General features: G+C 37.0%; 2 protein-coding genes across 5 annotated transcripts in view; both read right to left on the bottom strand.

Moving 5' to 3' along the window:
* lrguk (leucine-rich repeats and guanylate kinase domain containing) overlaps positions 1 to 19,107 on the bottom strand; it is a 28,301-nt gene extending 9,194 nt beyond the window's left edge. Inside the window, exons 1-17 of one of the 4 annotated variants that reach the window (XM_073814650.1) lie at positions 18,852 to 19,107; positions 18,574 to 18,675; positions 16,707 to 16,788; positions 16,336 to 16,436; positions 16,146 to 16,227; positions 12,847 to 12,971; positions 11,425 to 11,568; positions 9,538 to 9,618; positions 9,370 to 9,456; positions 7,787 to 7,893; positions 7,438 to 7,557; positions 6,368 to 6,464; positions 5,092 to 5,205; positions 4,797 to 4,998; positions 4,369 to 4,509; positions 1,140 to 1,255; positions 113 to 201 (exon numbers count right to left, since the gene is read on the bottom strand). In XM_073814650.1, the coding sequence (XP_073670751.1) occupies positions 113 to 201; positions 1,140 to 1,255; positions 4,369 to 4,509; positions 4,797 to 4,998; positions 5,092 to 5,205; positions 6,368 to 6,464; positions 7,438 to 7,557; positions 7,787 to 7,893; positions 9,370 to 9,456; positions 9,538 to 9,618; positions 11,425 to 11,568; positions 12,847 to 12,971; positions 16,146 to 16,227; positions 16,336 to 16,436; positions 16,707 to 16,788; positions 18,574 to 18,675; positions 18,852 to 18,884 (1,823 nt within the window). In that variant the 5' untranslated portion in view covers positions 18,885 to 19,107. The remainder of the gene's footprint in view (positions 1 to 112; positions 202 to 1,139; positions 1,256 to 4,368; positions 4,510 to 4,796; positions 4,999 to 5,091; positions 5,206 to 6,367; positions 6,465 to 7,437; positions 7,558 to 7,786; positions 7,894 to 9,369; positions 9,457 to 9,537; positions 9,619 to 11,424; positions 11,569 to 12,846; positions 12,972 to 16,145; positions 16,228 to 16,335; positions 16,437 to 16,706; positions 16,789 to 18,573; positions 18,676 to 18,851) is intronic. The other 3 variants (XM_065284879.2, XM_073814654.1, XM_073814655.1) reach the window with 3 other exon arrangements.
* A 331-nt stretch (positions 19,108 to 19,438) lies between these two features.
* Positions 19,439 to 23,122, bottom strand: part of exoc4 (exocyst complex component 4) — a 198,521-nt gene continuing 194,837 nt past the window's right edge. The window contains exon 18 of the mRNA XM_065289682.2: positions 19,439 to 20,975. Within this exon, the coding sequence (XP_065145754.1) occupies positions 20,738 to 20,975 (238 nt within the window). The 3' untranslated portion in view covers positions 19,439 to 20,737. The remainder of the gene's footprint in view (positions 20,976 to 23,122) is intronic.

The raw sequence follows: 23,122 nt of genomic DNA, 5'->3' as shown, positions 1-23,122 counted from the left end.
AGTAAAGTGTATACATGCTTACCTGTGATGATGTTTGGTGAAACACACAACACACAACATCCTAATCTTCAGCAATCATCTGTACGCAATCAAAATCAATGTTCCAACTTACCTCTGAAACAGCTCGGCGTAAGCACCAGGACACTTTCCATTCAAAGCTTCCCGAATCAGCTGCTCGCGTCTGTTTGATGAAGCAGATACCTACAGCGTTTACAGAAACATTTCAGATGAACAAAATATATGTTTTAGTTTATTCATGACCAAGATGCTTTTGTATATAACTAATAAAAAGAATTAAATAATTTCTTTGAACTTTGGATTCAATAGTTGACCTGGATGGGAAAAGTTATGCTGTTATGCAACCGGGTGATTCTCGCGAAATAAGACTTATGAGGTGTCATGGAAATTAAGAATATCAAAATAAGAGTTGCAAACATCTCTTCATTTACTATTTTGCACATGATTTAAAATGACAGCATACAAACCAATTTGGTTGTTTTTTCCACATTTAAGGGGAAAATTGTCATTACCGCAACGTGTCCATGACTAGATTTGGGTTCTTTGACATGGAAATATTTATAATTAAAATATAAAAAGCTTCAGTGCATGTTATACTATAAACATTTACAGTAAAGAAACATGTGGTATTTGGTGATCATTGGTAAATGTCGACACAATAATAATAAGGAATATAAATATGTCCAAAACCAATTTTCTCATCCTCCGCAACAATTTTCAATCATTGTTTAAGCCCTCAAGGAACTCTTTTTTTTTTTTTTAATTGTTGGAAGGGACACTGTGACACTCAAGATGGCTACCAGGAAAGCAGTTCTTATTTTTGAAAATTTGTTTCTCATAGTACCTAGACAACTTTTTAGTTCTCATTACCGAAACATAAGTTTGTAAATGCATATATTTAATGTAATATCACGTTGCGGTAATGATAATTTTTGATAATGATAATCTAAAAAATTTAAATAATTTTATAGGAAATATTTTTTTAATTATCTATAAATAATGGCTATAGTAAGTTCAGACCTTAATCTTATATGTGCAAAAAACAAAAAAATTGTCTGGACACCTTCTAAATCTGGATTTCGTGAGAATCACCCAACCACGCTACATTCTCTCTCACTTACGGCCGGGGTCTGGGACGTGTTCATGTTTGCCTGGATTTTTTTCTGGTAGTTTCTGCTGTAGGAATCCATGAGGTCAGCGTCCTCTGCCTTGGCTGCCAGGACCTCACCTGTTGTGTCTATGACAGAGGTATCATCAGGGCACTCGGCCATCGTGAACAGATGTCTGCTGTGGCTGCAGCAGTGAAATGTCACAGCTTCACACCAAGTACAACTAATTACAACTATATCGCTTATAATCCTGTAGAAGTGTCCCGTAGACAAAACAAACTTCGGTTAATGAGCCAGTGAAATCCAAAAACAAAGTTTTCTGGCTCTTGGTTCATGTATATTAGCTTGGAAGCCATCTGTGCATAGCTTATGAGATATAGATGGTTTCATCGGACGTACTTGCGATTTCACGGTTATACGCCTGGCCTGAAGTTAACTTCCGCTCTGTGCTTGTTTATCTGTTTGGCTTGTGACTAAACTGACTTCTGGAGCAAATACCTTGTCGAAAATAATGAAGTTTGGTTTCCTGAGCACAAAGGGAGACAACGAGGATGGATCAGCGCTGTGTGAAGTTTTGGCACTTGCTAGCAAGACAAGAATTCAAGGATCTGTAGCTAACATTGTATACAATAATTTTACACAGTAACGTTAGCTCATTTTAGTAGTTGATATGCTTAAGATATGTTTTAAACTAAGGTAATTTACTTGTAATTTATTTCCCTTGCTATCAGAAATAATCTACTCTAGAGCGACTTTGTTGTTATTGATTCTATGCGGAAGTCTTCTGGAAATTAAGTTTGTGCCACAAAGGCCATGTTGTTCCCGCTGAAACAGTCTATAGCAGTGGCCAAAAGTGATGTTTATTCAAATCTTTTATTAAAAATGCATTAAAACGTTTGTATGCATGTTGCATTGATGTGTTTATAGTATAACGTAAACCTAGCTTTGAGAAGAATTTAAGAAGGCTTGGTAAAAAATTAGACACAACACATGTGCATAGTTTATAAGGACATGGCCCAGGACAATGACTACAAAATATTACCACAAAAGAGGATCAACGAATATTAGTAACATAACATAAAAAACTGTAGTAAATGTGTGCTTTATCTCAGTATCTATAAGCTTTTTGTTTCTCTATGCATGTCTTTGTATATTCGTGTAAAACCCAAATTTTCTTATATGCCGTGTTGACTTTTTGCCAAAAGTATTTTGTCTAATAAATACCATAAAAGTTCATTGTTTTGTCAACTTTTACCATACACCTTATACAGTATTTTGAAGTTTTAATCTAACAATGGTTAGATTAAAACCTGAAGGTGCATTAAAATTAAATATTGCATTGGCAAATAATAGAAAGCAAAGACCATTGACAACAAAACCAGTCATAAGTCACACGGGTAAATTTGAAGCAATAGATATGTTATTTTATTTTATCGATATCGATATTGATATTACAGTAGGTAAAGATCATGTTTCATGAAGATTTTTTATTTTTTTTACTAACGTAAATATATAAAAAATGTATTTATCATCAGCAATGGGTCAGTGACAAAAACGGTTTGGCAAGATGAGAAATTCAAAAATCTTTTAAAAAAACTTGTTTTAAAAGCATGCATCAGGCTTCTTTCAATGCACATGTATTTATGTAAATTTTATGCAATAAAATTTTTATGAAAGTAAAGACTAAATGGACCTGTAAATGTCAAGTGGTGTAACCACCAATTGTGCCAAAGAATGATAAATATGAAATAGTTTATCCACATTGATGGTATGTAAGCGTAATCATCAAAAAAAATTTTACAATATAATTTTATTAGTTATTTTTTAAATGTACATTTTAATGCGTTTTTGTAATATTTGTCCACATATGCTGAAAACAGCTCTGTTTTGCTAAATAATCTTTGACAAAATCATATTATACTAAACTACTGTAGATTATATTTTATTCCATATTTTTTATGAATATATTTACATTTTAATTAAAAAAAGAAACTAGTTACACCAATTGACACAGACCGGTTACACCACATTGACATTTTTGCAATTATCCCACAAATATTCTGTCAAAATGAAATAAAACCAGACATTTATTTTAAAATTTTAACCCTTTAACATTTAATTGAACCATACAACACAAAATAATTAACGTCATGTCATTGACCCTATGTGCTGCTAAGGACTTCATTTGGACAACTTTAAAGGCGATTTTTTTCAATATTTTTTTATTTTTGCAGCCTCAGATTCCAGATTTCCAAGTTGTTATATCTCAGGCTAATATCCTAACAAACCATACATCAATGGAAAGCTTATTTATTCAGCTTACAGGTGATGTATTGACGGTTTCAGCAGTAAAAACATAAACAAACGGCTTTCGTGGAACACAAGTAACTTCCGGTAAACTCCTCTAAGAATCAATAACAACAGTCCTTTTAGAGTACTTTATTTCTGATAACAAGCTAAATAAACAACATGTAGATTACCTTCATGTTCATATTTCATAGATAAAGCAATACAAAACGACACTGAACTAATGTTGCTGTGTAAAATGTGTACTACTGTATATAGGCTAAAGCAGTGGTTCTCAAACTGGGGTCCGGGGCCCCCAGGGGGGCCGCGAGACAGAGCCAGGGGGCCCCAGTTTTATGACATTTTATAAAAAATCATACATTTTGTGTAATTAAACCAAAAAAAAAATAAGCCTACTAACCAACATCACTACTTTGTATAATTTAATATATTTTCTTTAATTATAATGTAACATTTTAGAACTGTTTTTGTCATAAATTTTCTTTGGGGGGGCCGCGAAGGATTGCACCGTATACAAGGGGGGCCGCAAGCAGAAAAAGTTTGAGAACCACTGGTCTAATGTATACAATGTTGTCTACAGATCAGCTTTGGTCTTTAGGAAACCAAAACTTGTTATTTTTGACAAGGTATTTGTTCATTTTTGCCACTAGCCAGACCATTAAACAAACAGAAACCAGAAGTAAAGTTCCAACCAGACGCGTAACCGTGACAACGCACCTGCCTCTGATGAAGCCGTCTGTATCTCAATTTCAAAAAATTGACCCTTATTACTGGTTCTGTCGCCCAGGATCACATATTAAGGCCACTTATCACCATCACTTTTGGCCACTACTGTTTACGCAATTTACAGTATTTTTTCCTCTAGGGTGACAGATTTTTGACTAATGTTGCACTTCACAGAGTTGTGTCCAAACTACAATACAAAAAAACTCACTAGTGGAAGTGTTGTTAGGTGTGATGGAGCTGGTATCTCCTCCCTGTTCCTCCAAACCAAGATACTCCTGCACCAGCTGCTTAAGTATCATGTAGGCCTCAGCACGATCATCTGGGGAACAAAAAGAACAAACAAAACCCCCTAATTTTTGGTGTGATATCAGTGCATTTAGAAAAGGGTGGAAATCGAGTTTCAATAGCAGCAAGGTTTCGATCAAAACTTAAACAGATCTTGAGAATGGTCTTCTGAAAATACTGGATTGAACTAATGGATGTGTAGAAATTGACCAACCCAACCATTGGGTAGATCACAAAAATGAACGATCACAACATATTTTACCCAAACAAGTGATAAAACAACCTAGTGTTTTTGTCCTGTTAATACAGAAAATGTAATTGGTCTAAAAAAGATTAATACAAGTTTCTTACCACAAGAGATGACGTTATCAAAAAAGCCAGGCTTTTCTCTGTTGATCTTGGCGTACAAATCAATGCGAGACACAGCCGTTTCCATCTGAGCATTACTGTAAAATCCTCTCGCTTTCAAACAGCATATATAATTATCAACAGTGGTTGGGATAAGCAGGACGTAACGCGGTTCAAAGTACGATTTCTTCAAGCTATACACTCCCTGGTGTTGGGAGAAACACACATAAGGTTCAGTATACAGTAATTAACCCCGGTTTGTGGTATTTTGTAGCTGGTCAATGCATGGTGACCGTACCTCTACTTCCATGTGTACGCAGCAGGCCAGACCCTCGCGAGCCACACGTTCAATAGACTCCCGAGACAGACCGTACCAATGACCTCCATACTGCACTGTCTGGACAAACTTACCCTGAGAGAGAGTTAAAGATACTGTAAACAGATCCTGAATGTCATGAAGTACCACGGTGAAAGCTTATCAAAACTTTATCTATTTATCTTCATCATAAATGTTCATGGTGTTCAGCAAAGATTCATTGCAGAAAGACCCTTTCAGCCCAAACGTGTGACCTTTCATGGCAGGGGAACATTGTTCTTCACGTGGCTGCTCACAGACAAACCTCTGACCCCTGTGTTTTACTGCACCTGGGTTCGTTGAGCCTCTTCAATGCAATGCAATGCAATTTATCACCCAGCATGATGCTTCAGTCTCTTCCTGTCATGCTTTTCTTCTAGAAAACCATTTTATACAAAACATAGCCTACCTCATATATGTTAACTCCACTGATATGCGTCATTTCTTTTTGGGTTGGTTTTACAATATCAGTAAACTGTTAAAATATGTACCAAAAAGTACACCTTTGCACAGAAAGAGTGCATATTTGTACCAATGAGAGCTTATTAGTACTTCAAAGATACATCTGAAAGATGCATATTGGTACCAAATGAATACATTTCTATACCTAATGATACAAAATAGGATCTTTTTAAAGGGTACTGTCCCAGTGACCATTTTTTCAGTGTTACCATGATCTAATCCACCCCTTTATTTCGTCTACCAGGTCCATAGAGAGAAATACAAAGCTTTGAGAAGGAGACAAGAAGAGTGCTTGTGTCTGCAGTGTGCCGGCACACATCTGTGTTTCTGTGATAAAGGTTAGTGAGGTTTGTCTGTAAGCCTTAACTCAGTCTTGTCTCCTACGCTGGCGGCATACGTTTATAATTACACATCAAAAAGCTCTATCAATCAATAACACTGGACCTATACAGTCGAAACCAGATAGTGGGAACAGACAAGACATGCACTGTCTCAAAAACACCTGAGGGGCCTGGGGATGTTGGGAATGTTGGGTAAATTCCTGCACTCATCGAATATTTGACATGTCATCGCATTGCAGACCAATATGGCCTCAAGCGCTGCATTTTTACAGATGAATGGGCACAGAATTATGTCTACTTAGTACTGTTGAATTGAGTTTAATACTTGAGATGTATGCCACTGCCACTTAGAGATCATGTAGCAACTATAAAAAGACGAAACTGTATGCTCGTTAATGGTTTGGACTGAGAATTACCATTTGAATCATTTTTTGAAACTCTTCCTCCGTCTCAAAGTGATAGTCTAATCCATCTTCTTCACCATAATAGGGCCCTCTGGTGGTGTGGCAGGCACTAATACAAGTTAAAAGACAGTAAAAAATCATTTTAATCATTTTAGTGCCGCAGGGATGACGTATTTTTGTAGGCCACCCTGGAAGTTAGCAGGAAAATGGTTCCCTCGCTAAAAAGCCATAGACTTCTGGATTATCGCAAAAAATAAGATCTGTGTTTAACTCTTTCACCGCCAGTGACGAGATATCTCGTCAATTAAGAGAAAACGCTTCCCCGCCAATGACGAGATTTTCCGTCTTTCCGCAATACCGCTATTATCCACCAGGTTCCGCAACTTTTTAAACCCGGAAGTATTGCCCTATGGCAAGCGGCTGCATGTCCGTGTCTGTTTTAAAGATCGCTCTGAATGGGATCTCTATGAAAAGTCCGTCACAAAAATTGAATTTTCTCTGCTTTTTGCTCAAAATGTGGTGTTTTTGCAGAAACCTACCCATATTCAAAAGCTGATTACAAAAGAACCACTGAATGTAGGATGAAACTGTTTTTTTGTTGTTTGAAAGCAGAGGGTCTGTTCTTTCATTTGGTATGTTTATATATTTAAAGAAGAACATTTTCTGCAAGGCATTAAACTTTGGTGAAAATCATGAAAAACTCTGGCGCTGGCTGGCAACTTTTAAAAAAAAACGCTGGCGGTGAAAGAGTTAACAAAAGTTTATGACACTTACACATTTTGTCTAACAAATTAACCTTCACAGACGAACACAACTTTTAAGTGTAAATGCATTTACTAGAAATAAAAAAATATGACTTATACTTCAACAGAGTTTATTTTTGCGATAATCCAAAAATTAAAAATGAATGGGCTTGTAGGTGAGGGAACCAGTGTCCCGCTAACTTCCGGAGTTGGCCTAAAAAAATATGTCATCCCTTCGGGCACTCTGTACATTTATTACACAAAACAATATAAAAACAAAACTAAATTTCTGAGATATTTATAGACAGCAGTGACTATGCACTTCAAGTAAACACTTACCCATACGCAAAATAGTCACTGAATTCCTGACACAGCTTATGTGCAAGTTCTCTTTTCCCACAAGCTTGTGGACCGGTAAGAACCAGCATCGGGTACGGAGTGTCCAGGCTGGGCAGAGTACTTGCGAATTAAACAGAATAACATGCGAAAGGTTAGCCAGTACGGTCGGGTTAATAAACGCTCCATGAGTTTATGACTTACCCAGGGCTCACTATACAGCTCTAAAATAAGTTTAGTTCAGATCTGAGCACACTGAGCAGTTTGCACGGTTTAATGTTTCAGGAAAATGGCCTCTGTGGAGCCAACGATTCAATAAAATGAACTTCAAAAGCGAATCTAAAAGTCACACCTGTCAAATATAACCTGCGGTTGCATGAGCTGGTACAGCAAGTTGGTCATGTGATCTCGGGCTGCTGTCACCTCAAGAGGAGGGTCGTACTTGTTCAAAGAAGACACCTAAAATCCACAAAGATTCAAAATAAGCATTGTAAGAAAATGTACCAATCAGCAAAACTGTATTTAAGGAATAATTGACTGTTAAATTATTCAAAAATATTGCACACCAAAGGTAATGCGGTTACACCATAGGTGTGCGCAGGGGCGTCAGTTTTTGTTGAAAAGTGGTGGGGACAAAAGATCAGATGAAAAAACATTACAGCAGGACGGGAAAAATATTGAATAACGCCAGATCAAAAATGGGCATAGTGTAGACCGGTCAACAACACAAAAATACTCAGCATAAAACCCTCAACAATGTTGACTGCACATGTAACACAACGCGACATATGTGACCCTGGACCACAAAACCAGTCGTACACTGCAAAATATGATTTTCAAGAAAAAAAATTATTAGTATTTTTGTCTTGTTTTCAGCAAAAATATCTAAAAATTCTTACATTAAGATGCTTTTTCTTGATGACCTAAGAAAATAACTCTAGTTTTTAGACCAAAAATACTAAATGTAAGTGATTTCGTGCATAAAACAAGCAAAAAAATCTGCCAATGGGGTAGGCAAAACAATCTTGAATTTTTTTCTTAAACACTAAATTCAAGAAAAATTCAAGAAAAAATTCCTTACATAATTGGCAGATGTTTTGCTTGTTTTATGCACAATATCATCTAAATTTGATATTTTTGGTCTAAAAACTAGATTTTTGCTCATCAAGAAAAAGCATCTTAATTTAAGAATTTTTAGATATTTTTACTGAAAACAAGACCAAAATACTAAGATTTTTTTCTTGAAAATCTGACTCTTAGTAGTTTTGTCCTGTTTTCAGTAAAAAATCTAAAAATTCTTAAATGAAGATGTGTTTTCTTGATGAGCAAAATGACGTAAAAAAAATTATATAAAAAAAAGTTAATTTGTGCTTAAAACAAGCAAAACTATCTGCCAATGGGGTGAGAAAAATTTGCTTAAATTAAGGGTTTAAGGGAAAAGAAATCTTATTTTTAGATTTTTTTCTCACCCCATTGGCAGATATCTTTGCTGGTTTTAATCACAAATTCACTTAAATTGTATATTTTTTCTTAGGTCATTTTGCTCATCAAGAAAAAGCATCTTGATTTAAGAATTTTTAGACATTTCTACTGAAAATAAGACAAACATACTATAAATAAAAAGTAATTTTTGCAGTGTAAGTCGCACAGGTATTGTTTGATTTTTCAGAACATTTTAACAAAATGCTTTCGAAAAGTGGTGGGGACATGTCCCCAGCATCCCCAGTGAAAATGACACCTATGGGTGTGCGTTATTTTTAGGCGTGCGTTTATTGAAAAATAATGCATACCCGTAAAACATTTCTTAACCATACAAAATAAAGCATTCTACAGCCCCGTGGTATTATCATTCCTAATCAATCTCTGCTCTGGATTCCAATACGCCTTCAAGGCAAACCCTGTTTCAATGCCATACAAGGTTCAAAATCTTTTCACCTTCCCCTCCGCTGTTACTGTTTGTTGGTCCAGAAGAGTGAGATGCTGTAGGAGGAAGATCACAGCCAGTCTGTAGCCATCTTGGTCCTACAAGGGAGCATTTGGTAAGAATTTAAAAATAAATAAATGATGACATCGGTCTCAGTGTTTTGTGTAGCGTGACCTTACCTGCACTGGGTTTTTAATGAGATTTAGTTCTCTTAACAAATTCAGGTCTTGCAAATATGAGGCCTCCTTTATCTCACTGATCTGATATGCATAAGACACAAAAGAAGAGGATTTGTCACAGCCATGCAGAGGATGAATCATTTTCTAAGCCATACCTTCAAAACATGACCAACGTTACTGTAGTAACTTTTGCTTTCAGCCGTATGACATCACTTATGTCAACAACAATTTCCTATTCGCATTTTCCAAGTGAAATTAACATTGATATTAATGTTACCACTGTTCTGTTTCTATAGGATGTTTTGGTAAAGCTTGTTCGAGTGGATAACAGTGTTAAAGAGGGTGAAACTGAGAAAAGGGACGATTTTTTATTGTCATTATGAGCTGGACATTACCAAGAGTCATGTTTTTATTGCAATTTCCACAGATTAGACGTTCTCCTTGGTTTTAGCTTTTCATACTCTTGTATTCTGTTGGCCTTTTTGTTATATTGTGGCTTAACCTTTAAAGCTAGGACTGAGGACAATATTGAATTTCTGATTCGAATCGATCTTCAATTGAACAAAACAATATCAATTAAATAGTGATTTAAAGTGCCTGCCTTACTTCAGAGGCATGCTGGATAATTGCTGCATTTCCATTACCCATTAAATTGTGCAAATTGAAATAGCGAATTAAAAATCTACACAATTGAAACTCAGCAATAAACTTCCATATATCGCAAAACGTTTTTTTTTCACTCTGATTTCTCAGGTTATTCGAACAAGAAATATATTGCAAGACTGCAATGGAAACTTTTTTTGCATTTACAGGTCACCTGGCGTGTGTAAAAGTCACATGATAATTCTTTAACATGGTGCGGTGTGTTTGATTGGAGGACAAGACAAAAACGTGTGATTCGAATTCATAACGCTTAAGTTCTGCGCAAATCTTTTATGGAAATGCAGCCATTAAAGAGTGCCCGATGGCACGGGGCAAGCACGAGCGAAGCTTGGGCCAGTTGATCGAACTGTCATTTGCCCATTTGGGCCACCCACGAAAGTTTATCATTTGCACATTTTAGATTCTGCCAATTTAAATATTCAAGTAAAGAAGACACAAAACAGATCTCACACGCTGTTTGAGAAGTTTTGTGTGCACGCACATCCGAAGTGCATTAAAAAGTATACTCAGGGTTCCCAAACCTTAGTTATCTTCAAATTCAAGGACATTTCAAGGACTTTCCAGGTCCAATACCCTCAAATTCAATGACTAAATGTGGGGACACATTTCAAGTGAGAGCAAGGTACATTGTGTTACCTTTAAATATACATTGTTACAGTTCCCTTTCGAGGGAACTCACGCTGCGTCACTGCAGTGACACTTTGGGGACGCCTCCAAGGGTAAATGCGTATGAATGTGTATATCAAATTCGACGAATGGTGAATCTTAACGACAAAGACAGGGTGACGCGGAAGCCAGGAAGTATATCGCTATCTGAAATATTGCCAAAGACGGCCTTAAAGGGACGCAGAAAGTATGGCAAGGGAGGCGTCTTGTTCCCTTCTCTGGGAATAACAGATACATACGTAACCAAAGATGTTTTGATCACTTTCAATGATCTGTATCTATGCATGTATATTTTCAAAAACTTCCCAGGGCCTTGATTTTTTTTTTGTCCAGATTCACAAACTTTCAAGGATTTTAAGGACCCGTGGGAACCCTGAATACTGGATCTGTGCATTATATGTAGGTCTTAAAGTGACAGCACACCAAATAAAATATATTTTTTAATAAAATATTGATAACTAATCAATGTTGGATTGAATAAATGAATAAAAAAATCTACCCAACCATATTTGAAACCATTTGCATTATACAGTACAAGAAAAGTAGTGAATCTTTTACCAGATTGCTCTCAAGGTTGATGGTTCCCAGGAGAAGGAGTTTCTGGAGACCTGAGAGGCTTTGAATCCGGTTACAGGACAAGTCTAGAACCTGCAGTTTCCGTAGTGTCTGGAGATTTTCAATCTTTTGTATCGCATTCCCCTTCTTAACACACATACACACAATTATCATTTCAATAACTTAAGGTAACAGAGACTCTCATTCCCATCTGCATGGCCGTGTTACTTTTCTGCAAGTGACTGTGGGATTGACAGACGAGCTTAGTTGACACAAAGGAGTGACAGGTGAACAGCTGGTAAGGTGAATAAAATACATATCAGCGTATAGGGAACTGTCCATACACCCTTAACACCCGTTGAATCCCCTAACCCGAGAAAGACAGCTTCAGTCTATCATCTAGAGTCCAGCTTCCAAAGCTCTGGCCTTACAATACCCCACGCTTGGAGGGAAACAGCGGGGAACGGTAATCACGAGGGGCACTGGATGCTTCAGATCCAAAGTGTGATGGGTGTAAAAGGAGCAAGCTGACAGAAGCACGCTGTTCAGGGTCTCAGAGCAACTGAGGGGCAGACAGGTTCAGCATGCGCACAAGCGTATTTAGTGCAGCGTGTGTGTGTGTGTTTTTTTTTTTTTGAACGAGGTCCAGGCTCTCTCACGCCAGCAACTGTGCCTCGCGGGGACACGGACACCAAAGGACACGGCGCTGCTGACGATGAAGAATCGCTTTGATAAAGGACAGCATAAACATCCTTCAGCTGAGTGGCAAAGGTCTGGTGGCATGCTGGCCGGCCATATGGCGGCCTTCAACACCAGGCTTTGTTATATTTTCTGAGATTATTCATGCACAAAGGCGTAAATAGACTTGGGGAAGACGCAACATTGGAAAAAAGCAACTGTCAAGAGCATCAAAACAGTTGGGGGGAAGTGAGAAAACAAGGGGTAGTGGTAACCTTTCCAAAAGTGATGGCACAAATACATAACCTGGATGAAGATGACAGGTAACGGGGAAATACAATGAGCAGAAAAATAAATCAACAGGTTTTGAGCAGTCGAGCAATTAATACGAAAACACAAGACATTCCCTGCATATTGCCGTTCAAATATATCAACTTAAACTCAACCATAACATCATTACATTTGTTTATCGCCCCATGGCATCGAGCGTGACATATTTTTCGGAACATTTTACAGCTACAGATTTAATATTTCTGTACACTGTTACTTTGTCACACCTCAAAACACACATTAATTAATCTGCAAACCTTTTCCTAAACAAGTAAATATTTCATGATAAAAACTCATATTTTATACCCTTCTGCACCTATCATTAATCAGCAGGAATAAATTTGTTTTGTTGAACGTGGGTCGCTGTTATAAATTTGTGCGGCTAATCTTGTTTGTGTTTAGGAGTGCTGATGGTACCAGGCAAAGCTCTCTGAGGGGCAGATGGTCCAGACCCCTAATGCGTGAGATGTTGTTATGGGCCAGGCTGAGGTGAGAGAGCATTTCACACTTTTCCAGCCCCCTGATAGCACTAAATGAGTTATCTGGCCGGTGAAGCATGGTCAAAGAAAGTTGCTTCTAACAAATCAATGGCTGAAAGGCAACATGAAATCACATTTCAGAATAATAAAGTTTGCACACTTTAACATTTTCACACGTTATAAATAAATATGACCTCACGTTTACACACTAAAACTTTCATCCGTCTTAAAATATTCAGATTAGGTTCGATTCAAGTTTTTCATTCATAGCAAGCATTTTCAGAGGTGTTTGACAATTCAGAGCCAACTGTTTTTCAGTTTATCACAAGTTGATGTTACTGATTTTTAAAACAAAGGGTGTACAGTATTGTGCTCAAGTTAATTAAACAATAGCTTGTCATTCATGTCATTCATCCATTCATATTAAAAAGTGCTAATGTTATGAAGACTGCATTTGTTTTGCAAATTTTTTCGTGCGGGAGTCCAAACACTTACTTAAAGGTGCAATGTGGGAATTTTAGAAGGATCTCTTGACAGAAATGCAATGTAATATACATAACTATATTATCAGTGGTATATAAAGACCTTACATAATGAACTGTTTTATTTTATTTACCTTAGAATTAGCCGTTTTTATCTACATACACCGCGTGTTCCCTTACATGGAAGTTGCCCCCATTTTTCTACAGTAGCCCAAAATGGACAAACTGCTCTACAGATAACGTTTTGTTAAAGGATGGTCCATTTTCTAGTTAATCTAGTTAAATTATTCACCACCATGTCATCCAAAATGTTGATGTCTTTCTTTGTTCAGTCGAGAAGAAATTATGTTTTTTGAGGAAAACATTCCAGGATTTTTAATGGACTTTAATGGACCCCAACACATAACAGTTTTAATGCATTTTAAATTGCAGTTTCAAAGGACTCTAAACGATCTCAAACGAGGCATAAGGGTCATATCTAGCGAAATGATTGTCATTTCTGGCAAGAAAAATAAAAAAAATGCACTTTTAAACCACAACTTCTCGTCTTCCTCTGTTCGTGTGACGAGCGTAATACGTCAACATGTCAAGAGGTCACGGATGACGTATCGATACTACGCCCCAGTGTTTACAAGTGTGGAGAAAGAGGACCGTTCCAACGTTGTTGTATGTTGAATGATACTAATTAATGTCTTTGTGTCAGTTTATTGTTTAAAATGGTCTGCAAATGTGCGTTTCATATATGTAACACGTGACCTTTCGACTACATTACACAATTACGTGAGGTTGCGCTGGCTTGTCACAAAGACAAAGAGGAAGAAGAGAAGTTGTGGTTTAAAAGTGAATTTTTTTATTTTTCTTGCGCAAAAAGGACAATTGTTTTGCTAGATAAGACCCTTATGCTAGTTTGGGATGGTTTGAGTCATTTGAAACTGCAAATTTAAACTGCATTAAAACTGTTAAGTGTTGGGGTCCATTAAAGTCCATGAAATTAGAAAAATCCTGGAACATAATTTTTTCTCGGCTAAACAAAGAAAGACATCAACATTTTGGATGACATGGTGGCAGTGGTGTAGTCTAGATTTTTGTAGTGAGTATACTGTGATTTTTCCCTCTCACCCTTATGCTCACTCGTCCTAGCGCGACACCTCATAAGCACCACCACACTCACAGATGCATACAGTAAAGATATTCATGTAACTTAGAGCATTCTGAAAGTGTACTCATAAACACATAAACTGAATGTGTTCTCAACATGTCAGTTTATTATAAGAAAAAAAAGACTTTAGAGCCAATGGGTTTACAGCTGGGGAAACTGGACTGATTTTTAGACTGGTTTAGTGTTAATCAACATCTAACTCAGGAACAAAAGTTACTTAACTGTTAATTAAAATTAAATAAACTGTTTACAATCTTCAATCCGTGGCAAACACATGCATTGAAGGAGAAAAAAATATTCACTCTTTCAATAGATATTATCTGACAACTATATGTTTTTAATTAATACACATTTAAGATGACCATGAATTAACTATAATTTGCATAGTCATTGATATTAAAGCTTATTTTTTTGCATATAATATAAGCATTGTCTAAAAATGAAAATAGGCTTATACTTAATTATTATTACAAGACCATCCTGTAGCCTAAAATTTGCAAGTCTAAACTGAACATCAACGCAGACATGAATTTCCTCACAGAAGTTTAAGATCATATACATCTTGTCAAGATGAAGATGATCTTGAACGCAGATATATAAATGAACACAGAGAAGGAAAGTTTAACACTGTGAAGCACAAGCAAACATGCAGAGGAACTGAAGGCAGCTAAAAACCATCGGGATATAATCACGGGCTTATTTTATTGCATTTGGAGCCTTACCTCCAGATAAAGTAATAAACTGGACTGATGATTTAAATGTTGTACTCACATGTGCGTTGTAAGCTCTATGGATTTTATGTTGCAGCACTGCTTCACTCGTTCACTTCTCAGTGTCGCGTGAGCAGCTACACTGCAGGTTCGACTTCATTTGGCGCTAAGCAGACCTCTTGGTGATGTCAAAGTACCGCGAGAGCGATTCAAAGCAGATTTCTCCATGTGATAACTGGAGTCGCTCTCGCGGTGCTTTGCTGTCACTTCCCTGTGGCGTCACACCACTCTGCTCCCCAGTCACTTTCGCGTCACTATAGTAATTTGATTTCATAGAAATTCATACGCCGATCGGATTGCGCAGTTCGGCAGGAAGTATATGGCCTAATATGTATTTCAACCCGCTAAAGTGGCAAGTGTAGCATGCTAATGATCAGTGCTTACATCTATATTATGACTAAAAGTTTAAAAATATGTCACAAAACCATGCTGTTACGCATCCTTGCGCTATTTTTAGTGGGTATACGGAAATCCTTGACCATTTCTAGTGGGTATACGGCGTATACCTGCGTATCACGTAGACTACACCACTGCATGGTGGTGAGTAAATTATCTGGATTTTTTTTTTAAGAAAATGCACTAATCCTTTAATACATTGTCCCACATTGCACCTTTAAACACTGCTCATGTAATTGCGAATGACTTTTCATCACGTTATTCTATTTCCTTTTAGGATGACATCACTAATATCTTATTTTGACAACTTGGGGTGAATTTTTCTGAGCCAATCAACTAATGATGTCATGCCTCGAACGCTACTAAATTAAATAACTGTGAATGCAGTTTTATGCTTGTTTTAAACACTTTGCAGTATTTTAAAGGATACAGTCAAGAATCAGCTTGGTCAAAGAAGTATACTCCGAGAGATCCTTCATGACTGACATTTGGTTATATGAGAAATTAACTTCCTGTAGAAAACATCACTATTGTATTACTGTAAACATCTCTTACTCTTCAGTTACTCTGTGTCATGTGATGCAACATCACATTAACCTCTCTGTACTAAACTGAATTACCTTGAGGTTTTTTGGCGCCTGGAACCCAAAGAAATCTGTGAGTTGGTTGTGGGACACATCCAGGATGATGAGGTGTGGCATGTGACTCACGCAGGATAAATCTACCAGTCACAAAACATTAAGCGGAAACAGCAAGAAAAAGATGGATGACAACCATCCACACAGCTGAGATTATTCATCACATTCCCAAGCAACCATGAAGGGCACCGTTGGAAAAAAAACTATCCGGCAAACATTTTCAACAAGAGGATATTAGAGCAAATATCTACATTAGTGCGAGACAAATCGAAGTGCATCTGAAACATGACAGGAAATTATATTTCACCATATAGTTTTCTTGTAACCCAAACATTAAGCTGGTGCAAACCTACCTTTTATTTTATTGTAGGGAAGCTCCAGCTTTTGAAGATGGATATAATTGCATAAAATGGAGACATTTTTCAAGTCTCGCCCCTGTGGCCAAACACAATGAGAAATTCGGTTAAGGTGCCAATAAAATGTCGTCCGGAAAAACCGTGAAACCAGAGCTTAGTATGACGCATTAGAAATGTGATGTAAACTTAATTTGGAGGCCACTTCGGTTTCTTTCCAGCAAAGTCATCCAAGTAAACAAAACCATTAAAAAAACACATTTCTATTCCACTCTATTGAGTAAACATGTTACATTTTATAAGGCAAAGACTTACCTAGATATATACATGTAAGTCCCAGGATATTATATCTATATTACATATCTATATTCTATGACCCTACCAGTAAAGTCCAGGCTAAAGTCTCAATCCAATTTTAAATGATTGATAATTTAAATCTTTTGACATGACATGAGTCAACTTCTTACAGATTGGGTCACATTGTCTCTACACTTCTGTTTAAGGTAACGTAATAATTCTACATTTATATGTTTTTTTTATATTATAGAATAAAAGTAAACTTATCAACTAAAGAATAACACAAATTTATTATGCTGCGACCTAAAAACATCCAAAATAAATCAAAACTGTTATACTTTATCATATGTGACCCTGTGCCACAAAACCATTCTCAAAGGCAGGGTGTATGATTTTTTTTAAAAACACTTTGGATAAAGAGAGTCGGGCCGAGTACCAAAACACACTTGTAGCCAATCAGCAGTAAGAGGCATGTCTACTAACCAAAATCGTTGTCAAGGTTGCTTATGTGTGGGGCGGGTCAAAAGAAGGTCCAGATTCTATTGGGGTAGGGGTGTGTTTGTTTAGGTGATTTTAAATGTCAAAAAGTTCATAAACCCCCCTTTAAGTCGCACTGGTATATTTATAGCAATAGCCAACAATACATTGTATGAGTTAAAATGATACATTTTTTATGCCAAAAATTATTAGGATATTAAAGTCGCCATGAAACGGAAGAAGTGATTGTCTTATTTTTCAGTGGTGACGTATATCCGAGTGAAACGGCTTGTGAAATTAAAAAAGGATGGGAGAAACTTAAATTTGTCCGCCGAGAACTGATTGGATCGCTTGAAGTTGGGTCATGTTGCTATTGCTAATCGCTGCAATCTTTTCCCAGACCCCGCCCACTGGCCATACCATAAGACCAAAAGTTAAGAGATCGTTTTGAGGGAAGGGGAGTAAATGTGCATTTTTGATTCAAGATTATGAGGGCATAAATAATGAATAATGATGATGAATGATAAGGCTCACAGGTTAGCCATTTGTAAAAAAAAAAAACACTATTCCAAAACAAATTACAGGTTTTCATTTCAATTTCATTGTGACTTTAAATGTAGATCATGTTTCATGTAGATATTTTGTTCATTTCCTACGATAAATATATAAAAAATTATGTTTCAATAGTAATATGTGTTGCTTAGGACTTCATTTAAAAACTTTAATGGCAATTTTCTCGATATTTAGATTCAAATAGTTGTTTCTCAGCCAAATATTGTCCAATCCTAACAGCCTAATCCTAAACTTATTCATTCAGCTTTCAAATGATGTATAAATCTCCATTTAATCGTAAATTGACCCTATATGACTGGTTTTGTGGTCCAGGGTCACATACAGCATCAGTATAGTCAGTTATTGGCTGCTTTTTCTTCTTTATTCTGTCCAACTTAAGTTATCCATTTCAAAAACATTGTTTTAAATAAAAATTTTGTTTTGTAATGAAATACAGCAGGGTATGTAATGTAATATATTATATAATCATATTATATATAGTATAATATAAACATATTGTGTAATCTCTGTTGTTACTCACTGGCACAGAGAGGTACAGGTAGGTGTGCTGGAGTCCCGTTGCTGAAGGTCCCAGATTAGACAGGCCGTTGGATACCTCATCTTCCCTTAATTCACCATCATTCTTAATGTCACATAAACGATTACAGGAAGTAAACCTCTTCATATTGCTTTGATCACGAAAACACTGTGTCAAACGATCGCTTTAAAATGTATTTGCTTATTTACAGCGCAAGAATTACAAAGAGTGAAGTGTCAGATAACATACGAGTAAATTAGAGTGATATAAGGGCTGTTTACCTCCATTGTTGTGGTGTTTATTGACTGTGTCATCGCTTATCTCTTGATATCTCTGTGCCCTTCAGTCTCCAGAGAGCAGCGCTTATTACTGGAGAAAGACGGGCTGACATGTTCAGCACAACACAAACGCCATAAATTGACTCATTGACTCTTTTACGACTAAATACGACGTATTTGCTTATAAAAGAAAGTAAACGACAAGAATATAAGCAATCTTCACACAACGGGCGCGAGACAGCTACAAAGTTGTACGTGCTGCGGTTACCTGGCAACCACACTAAACTAAAGCGTTGTGCTCATGCGCAGTAGGCTACTGGAGCACTGCGATTTATTAAATGTTTTTTAAATGTGATATTTAAGTCTTAAAACAAACATAAGTATATTTACTATTATATATTTATAACATCGAATTTAGGCAACTATAATTATTTATTATTTATCTTTTTTTACAGTTTATGGTTCAGAATGACAGTAAGCTACATCCTAAAATAAATATTACAAATAATCTCATAATATACTGGCATTTTTTAGCAAATTAGACGAAATATTATCAAACAAAATTACAACTGAAATCAATTTATGTCTATTAAATTCATTTATTTTTATTTAGACATTTACACTGGCAAAAGTAATTTCAAATTCAGTAGTCCAGGGCTGTGAAGGGACTGCAATGATGAAGGCCCAATATGCAGCTCATTGTATTTTACAAGCATGTACATCCCTTTAAGTAAGATTTGCATTAAACACACAACTTAAAAAAAGAACACAAAAGAAAATAATGCAAAAAATAGATAGTGTTTATCTGATATTGTGCAAACCCCACCTGATTCAGTTTCAATGAACTTTGTAATTAAAAGGTTCTTTTGAAAATGCTATAATAAGAGCATACAAGTCAGGAGTAGGGCACCAAAATTGCACTTAAAACATACAAAGACACAGTTTTTTAGTATATCATTCATATAACATGACTACATCATTCATGAAACATTGTTCCCACCACACGATTCAGATGTGCTGAGAATATGAAATATGTCGCAGCTGTGTTCCTCTCTCTTTGGCAATTATTGGTTTGAAGGGTAGAGTCATTATGATGAATTGCCATGGTGGCTTTCTGCTTCATGCCTGTGTTCTGTATTGACAGGGCTTTTTCATTTTTTCTTGTTAAGTACATTTAGTTTTAATTAATGAACTAAAACAGCTAAGAACAGAGTGATCTGTGTCTGTTTGAATAAGAAGCTCTGAAATAAACTGCAAACATGATTAAAGTAATGGTTGGAGACTTAAAGACTATTTATAAAAGCTCAAAGCCAAGTTAATGTTTTGAAAATGATGTCATTCGGCCATCAAACACATTGTCTATATATGACAATGCACCATTACAGAATGCTGAATGAGTTAAGCAATTCCGATTTCTTTTCCCAGAGGAAAAAATAAAATCAACAAACACCGGATGAGCTGTTTCTTTAAGCCTGATAAAAGTCCGCCTTTCTAATCTGGCATCTGTTATTCCAGACACAAGCTGCAGGCCGGGCACGACGGCGACGTTGCGCGGGAAGATTTTATAATTGAGAGCAGCGCTTTGATAAAGAAAGAAAATGAGAAGAAAATGTCCCGGAGCCACAGCGAAAGAATCCTTCCTCTTTTTGAAAGGTGTGGCCAGGCTTAACCAAACAAGGTATGAGAACGTTCCCTCCATAAGTGTGTTTGTGTGTGCAAAGCCCTGATCTGAAATGTATCTCACAAACCAATAAAGGGGACATAGCAAAACTAAACAAAAGCATTAATCAGATGCAAATCTACAAAGCTTTATTGCAGGATCGGTTTAATGTGTGATGGAGGCTAATGACTGTAACAAATGGCCGTATAGACGATCTTGGTTTGTGTGTCTACACTGTAGTGATCTTCTTGTCCTTAGTAGCCTGTTTAATTGCAGCCTGCTCGCAGATGATCTCTTTGAGGCGCTGCAGTCGCATGTTCTGCACGGTCAGATCTCCCACGCCCGTCTGGCTGCGGTGCAGGAGACTCAACGCGTTGATGTACTCCAGCTCTGTGTAACGCACCCCTTGATCAACTACCAGGTTGAGCAGCTCGTCGGCAGTGTTATACAACATTTCATAGTACTGCCTGCAGAGAGAGAGAGAGAGAGAGAGAGAGAGAGAGAGAGAGAGAGAGAGAGAGAGAGAGAGAGAGAGAGAGAGAGAGGAGAGAGAGAGAGAGAGAGAGAGAGAGAGAGAGAGAGAGAGAGAGAGAGAGAGAGAGAGAGAGAGAGAGAGAGAGAGAGAGAGAGAGAGAGAGAGAGAGAAAAATAAGAGAGTGTGTTACATCAAAGGACATACATATGACAGTTCTACTGAAATATAAAGATACCCTTATTTCTAAACTAACACTAAAGATGCAACAAATGATGAAAGTCAGGATATAAAAACCATAGACTGTAAAAATATGGACGTTGTGTCACTCGCAGATAACCAAAAATGGGTAAAGAGGTGGGACGTGGGTGAAGCTGATGTGGCTGGCTGCTGAAACCACGCCTGCCTAGCTCGACAGTATGAACGCAGTGGCAGTTCACCCATCATTCAAGTGGCCACGCCCTTAATTATGCCGGACTTTAAGGCTTAATTTCATTTAACGAATGAGTTACAAAATAATTTACCCCCTCACAGTTGTCATGAAGGGCAACATTAGCTATACAGACCAAAAACCTGTACCTAGGGCTGTCACAATGATTAAATAATCGTCTCATCGTGATGTTTTCAGATCACCGCAATGATTGCACATCTCTCTAAAAAACACAAGGGGGAGCTGCAGTGCCTGTATAAACAAAACAGTATCAGATTACTTTTAAATATGTGTTTTGTGTATTAATATTTACTGCCAGATAAATAATTTAAATAATCACAACAATGTGTGAAAATTATTTCAGAAACAAAGAAAAAATTATGAGAATTAAATGCAATAAAATAGACAAATAATCGTCCAAGCCCTAAAACTGGCAATTAATCGGCACAATTTCTTAGGCAACTAACCGTCAGCCAATTTTCATAATCATGACAGCCCTCTTTGTACCAGACTGTAACCATATTATTTTCTGCTGTAAAGGTGGGCATTTTAACATGGAGGTCTATGGTTTATTGGTGCCAGCCTCTAGTGGGCCGTCGATGAATTGCAATTTAAGTCGCTTCTGTATTGGCTTCTGTATCAGAGAGATCAAAAGGTTGCCCCTCGGTTAAAACGTAAAGAACTGAAGCACACATAGGGGGCGCTGTGATGCATGTGGCTGCCACATTAGGTTTGTATTCACAAGTACACAAAAGAGACGCAAGTTTGAACGTGATCCACATTTGTCTTTCATGGACTTTGCGAAAAATTGGTGTGGCGTTTTACGGATTTTGCCAACAAACCAGTATTTCTGAATGGCCTAAGGCAGATTTAAAGCTCAAGTATTTGACGAACATATAATATGTAAGGGATAATGTAGAGGCAGCCCGTAGTTATCGGTAAATAAGCCCCGACAGTGTGATCAGCTGCCTCTACATTATCCCGCTTATTACACGGCTACTTGCCACATAAGAAAAAAAACTGGACATGAATATGAATTTGAAACATTTTATTGGCATATTTGTTTTAAATTAACATTTTTATCCTTCCGCGAAACTTTGCACAGATGCATAAAATCGTAATACCTTATTAAGATCCTCTGCTTCATAGTTTTTCTGTCTCCAGTTTTCTCTTTTAGCCAGTCTTTGAGAAGTTTTAATGCCCATTCTGTATTTTTTTGTGTGTTGGCTTCGTAGCTGTCATGCTCTATTTTGTCAAGTCCAGCTCAGTAAGCTCTCTGTGTCTTGTCGTTGTTCGTTTTTCTATCCACTGTTCAAATGTTTTGTTTTTTCCGTACATGTTAAAATTAATGTCAAAATGTTCCATTCTTAGTTGTGGTTGTCCAGTGTTTGTCACAAGATGGCGCCAAACAGTAATCTTTATTGGCACGGAGCGATTTTAATTGTACAAGTAGTACCGGCTATGCGTTATTACTTTGGAGCGGTTATTATTTGAAAAGAACGAACCTGCAAATGTCTCAACTGACCAATCAGAATCAAGCATTCCAGAGAGCCGTGTAGTAAGTGCCGATAGCATTTGGAAATATCATTGCCGTATTTGTCGGACTATAAGTCGCTGCGGAGTATAAGTCGCATCATTAAAAATGCATCATTAAGGGGTTGTGTACACCAAAACTTTTACGCCCGCGGCCGGCGCATGTTTTCAATTGTTTC

This window comes from Paramisgurnus dabryanus, chromosome 1 (genome assembly GCF_030506205.2).
Source record: "Paramisgurnus dabryanus chromosome 1, PD_genome_1.1, whole genome shotgun sequence".
Classification (NCBI taxonomy): Eukaryota; Metazoa; Chordata; class Actinopteri; order Cypriniformes; family Cobitidae; genus Paramisgurnus; species Paramisgurnus dabryanus.
The sequence above is the reverse complement of the archived record's forward strand: the minus strand, read 5'-3'. Positions and strand labels throughout refer to the sequence as shown.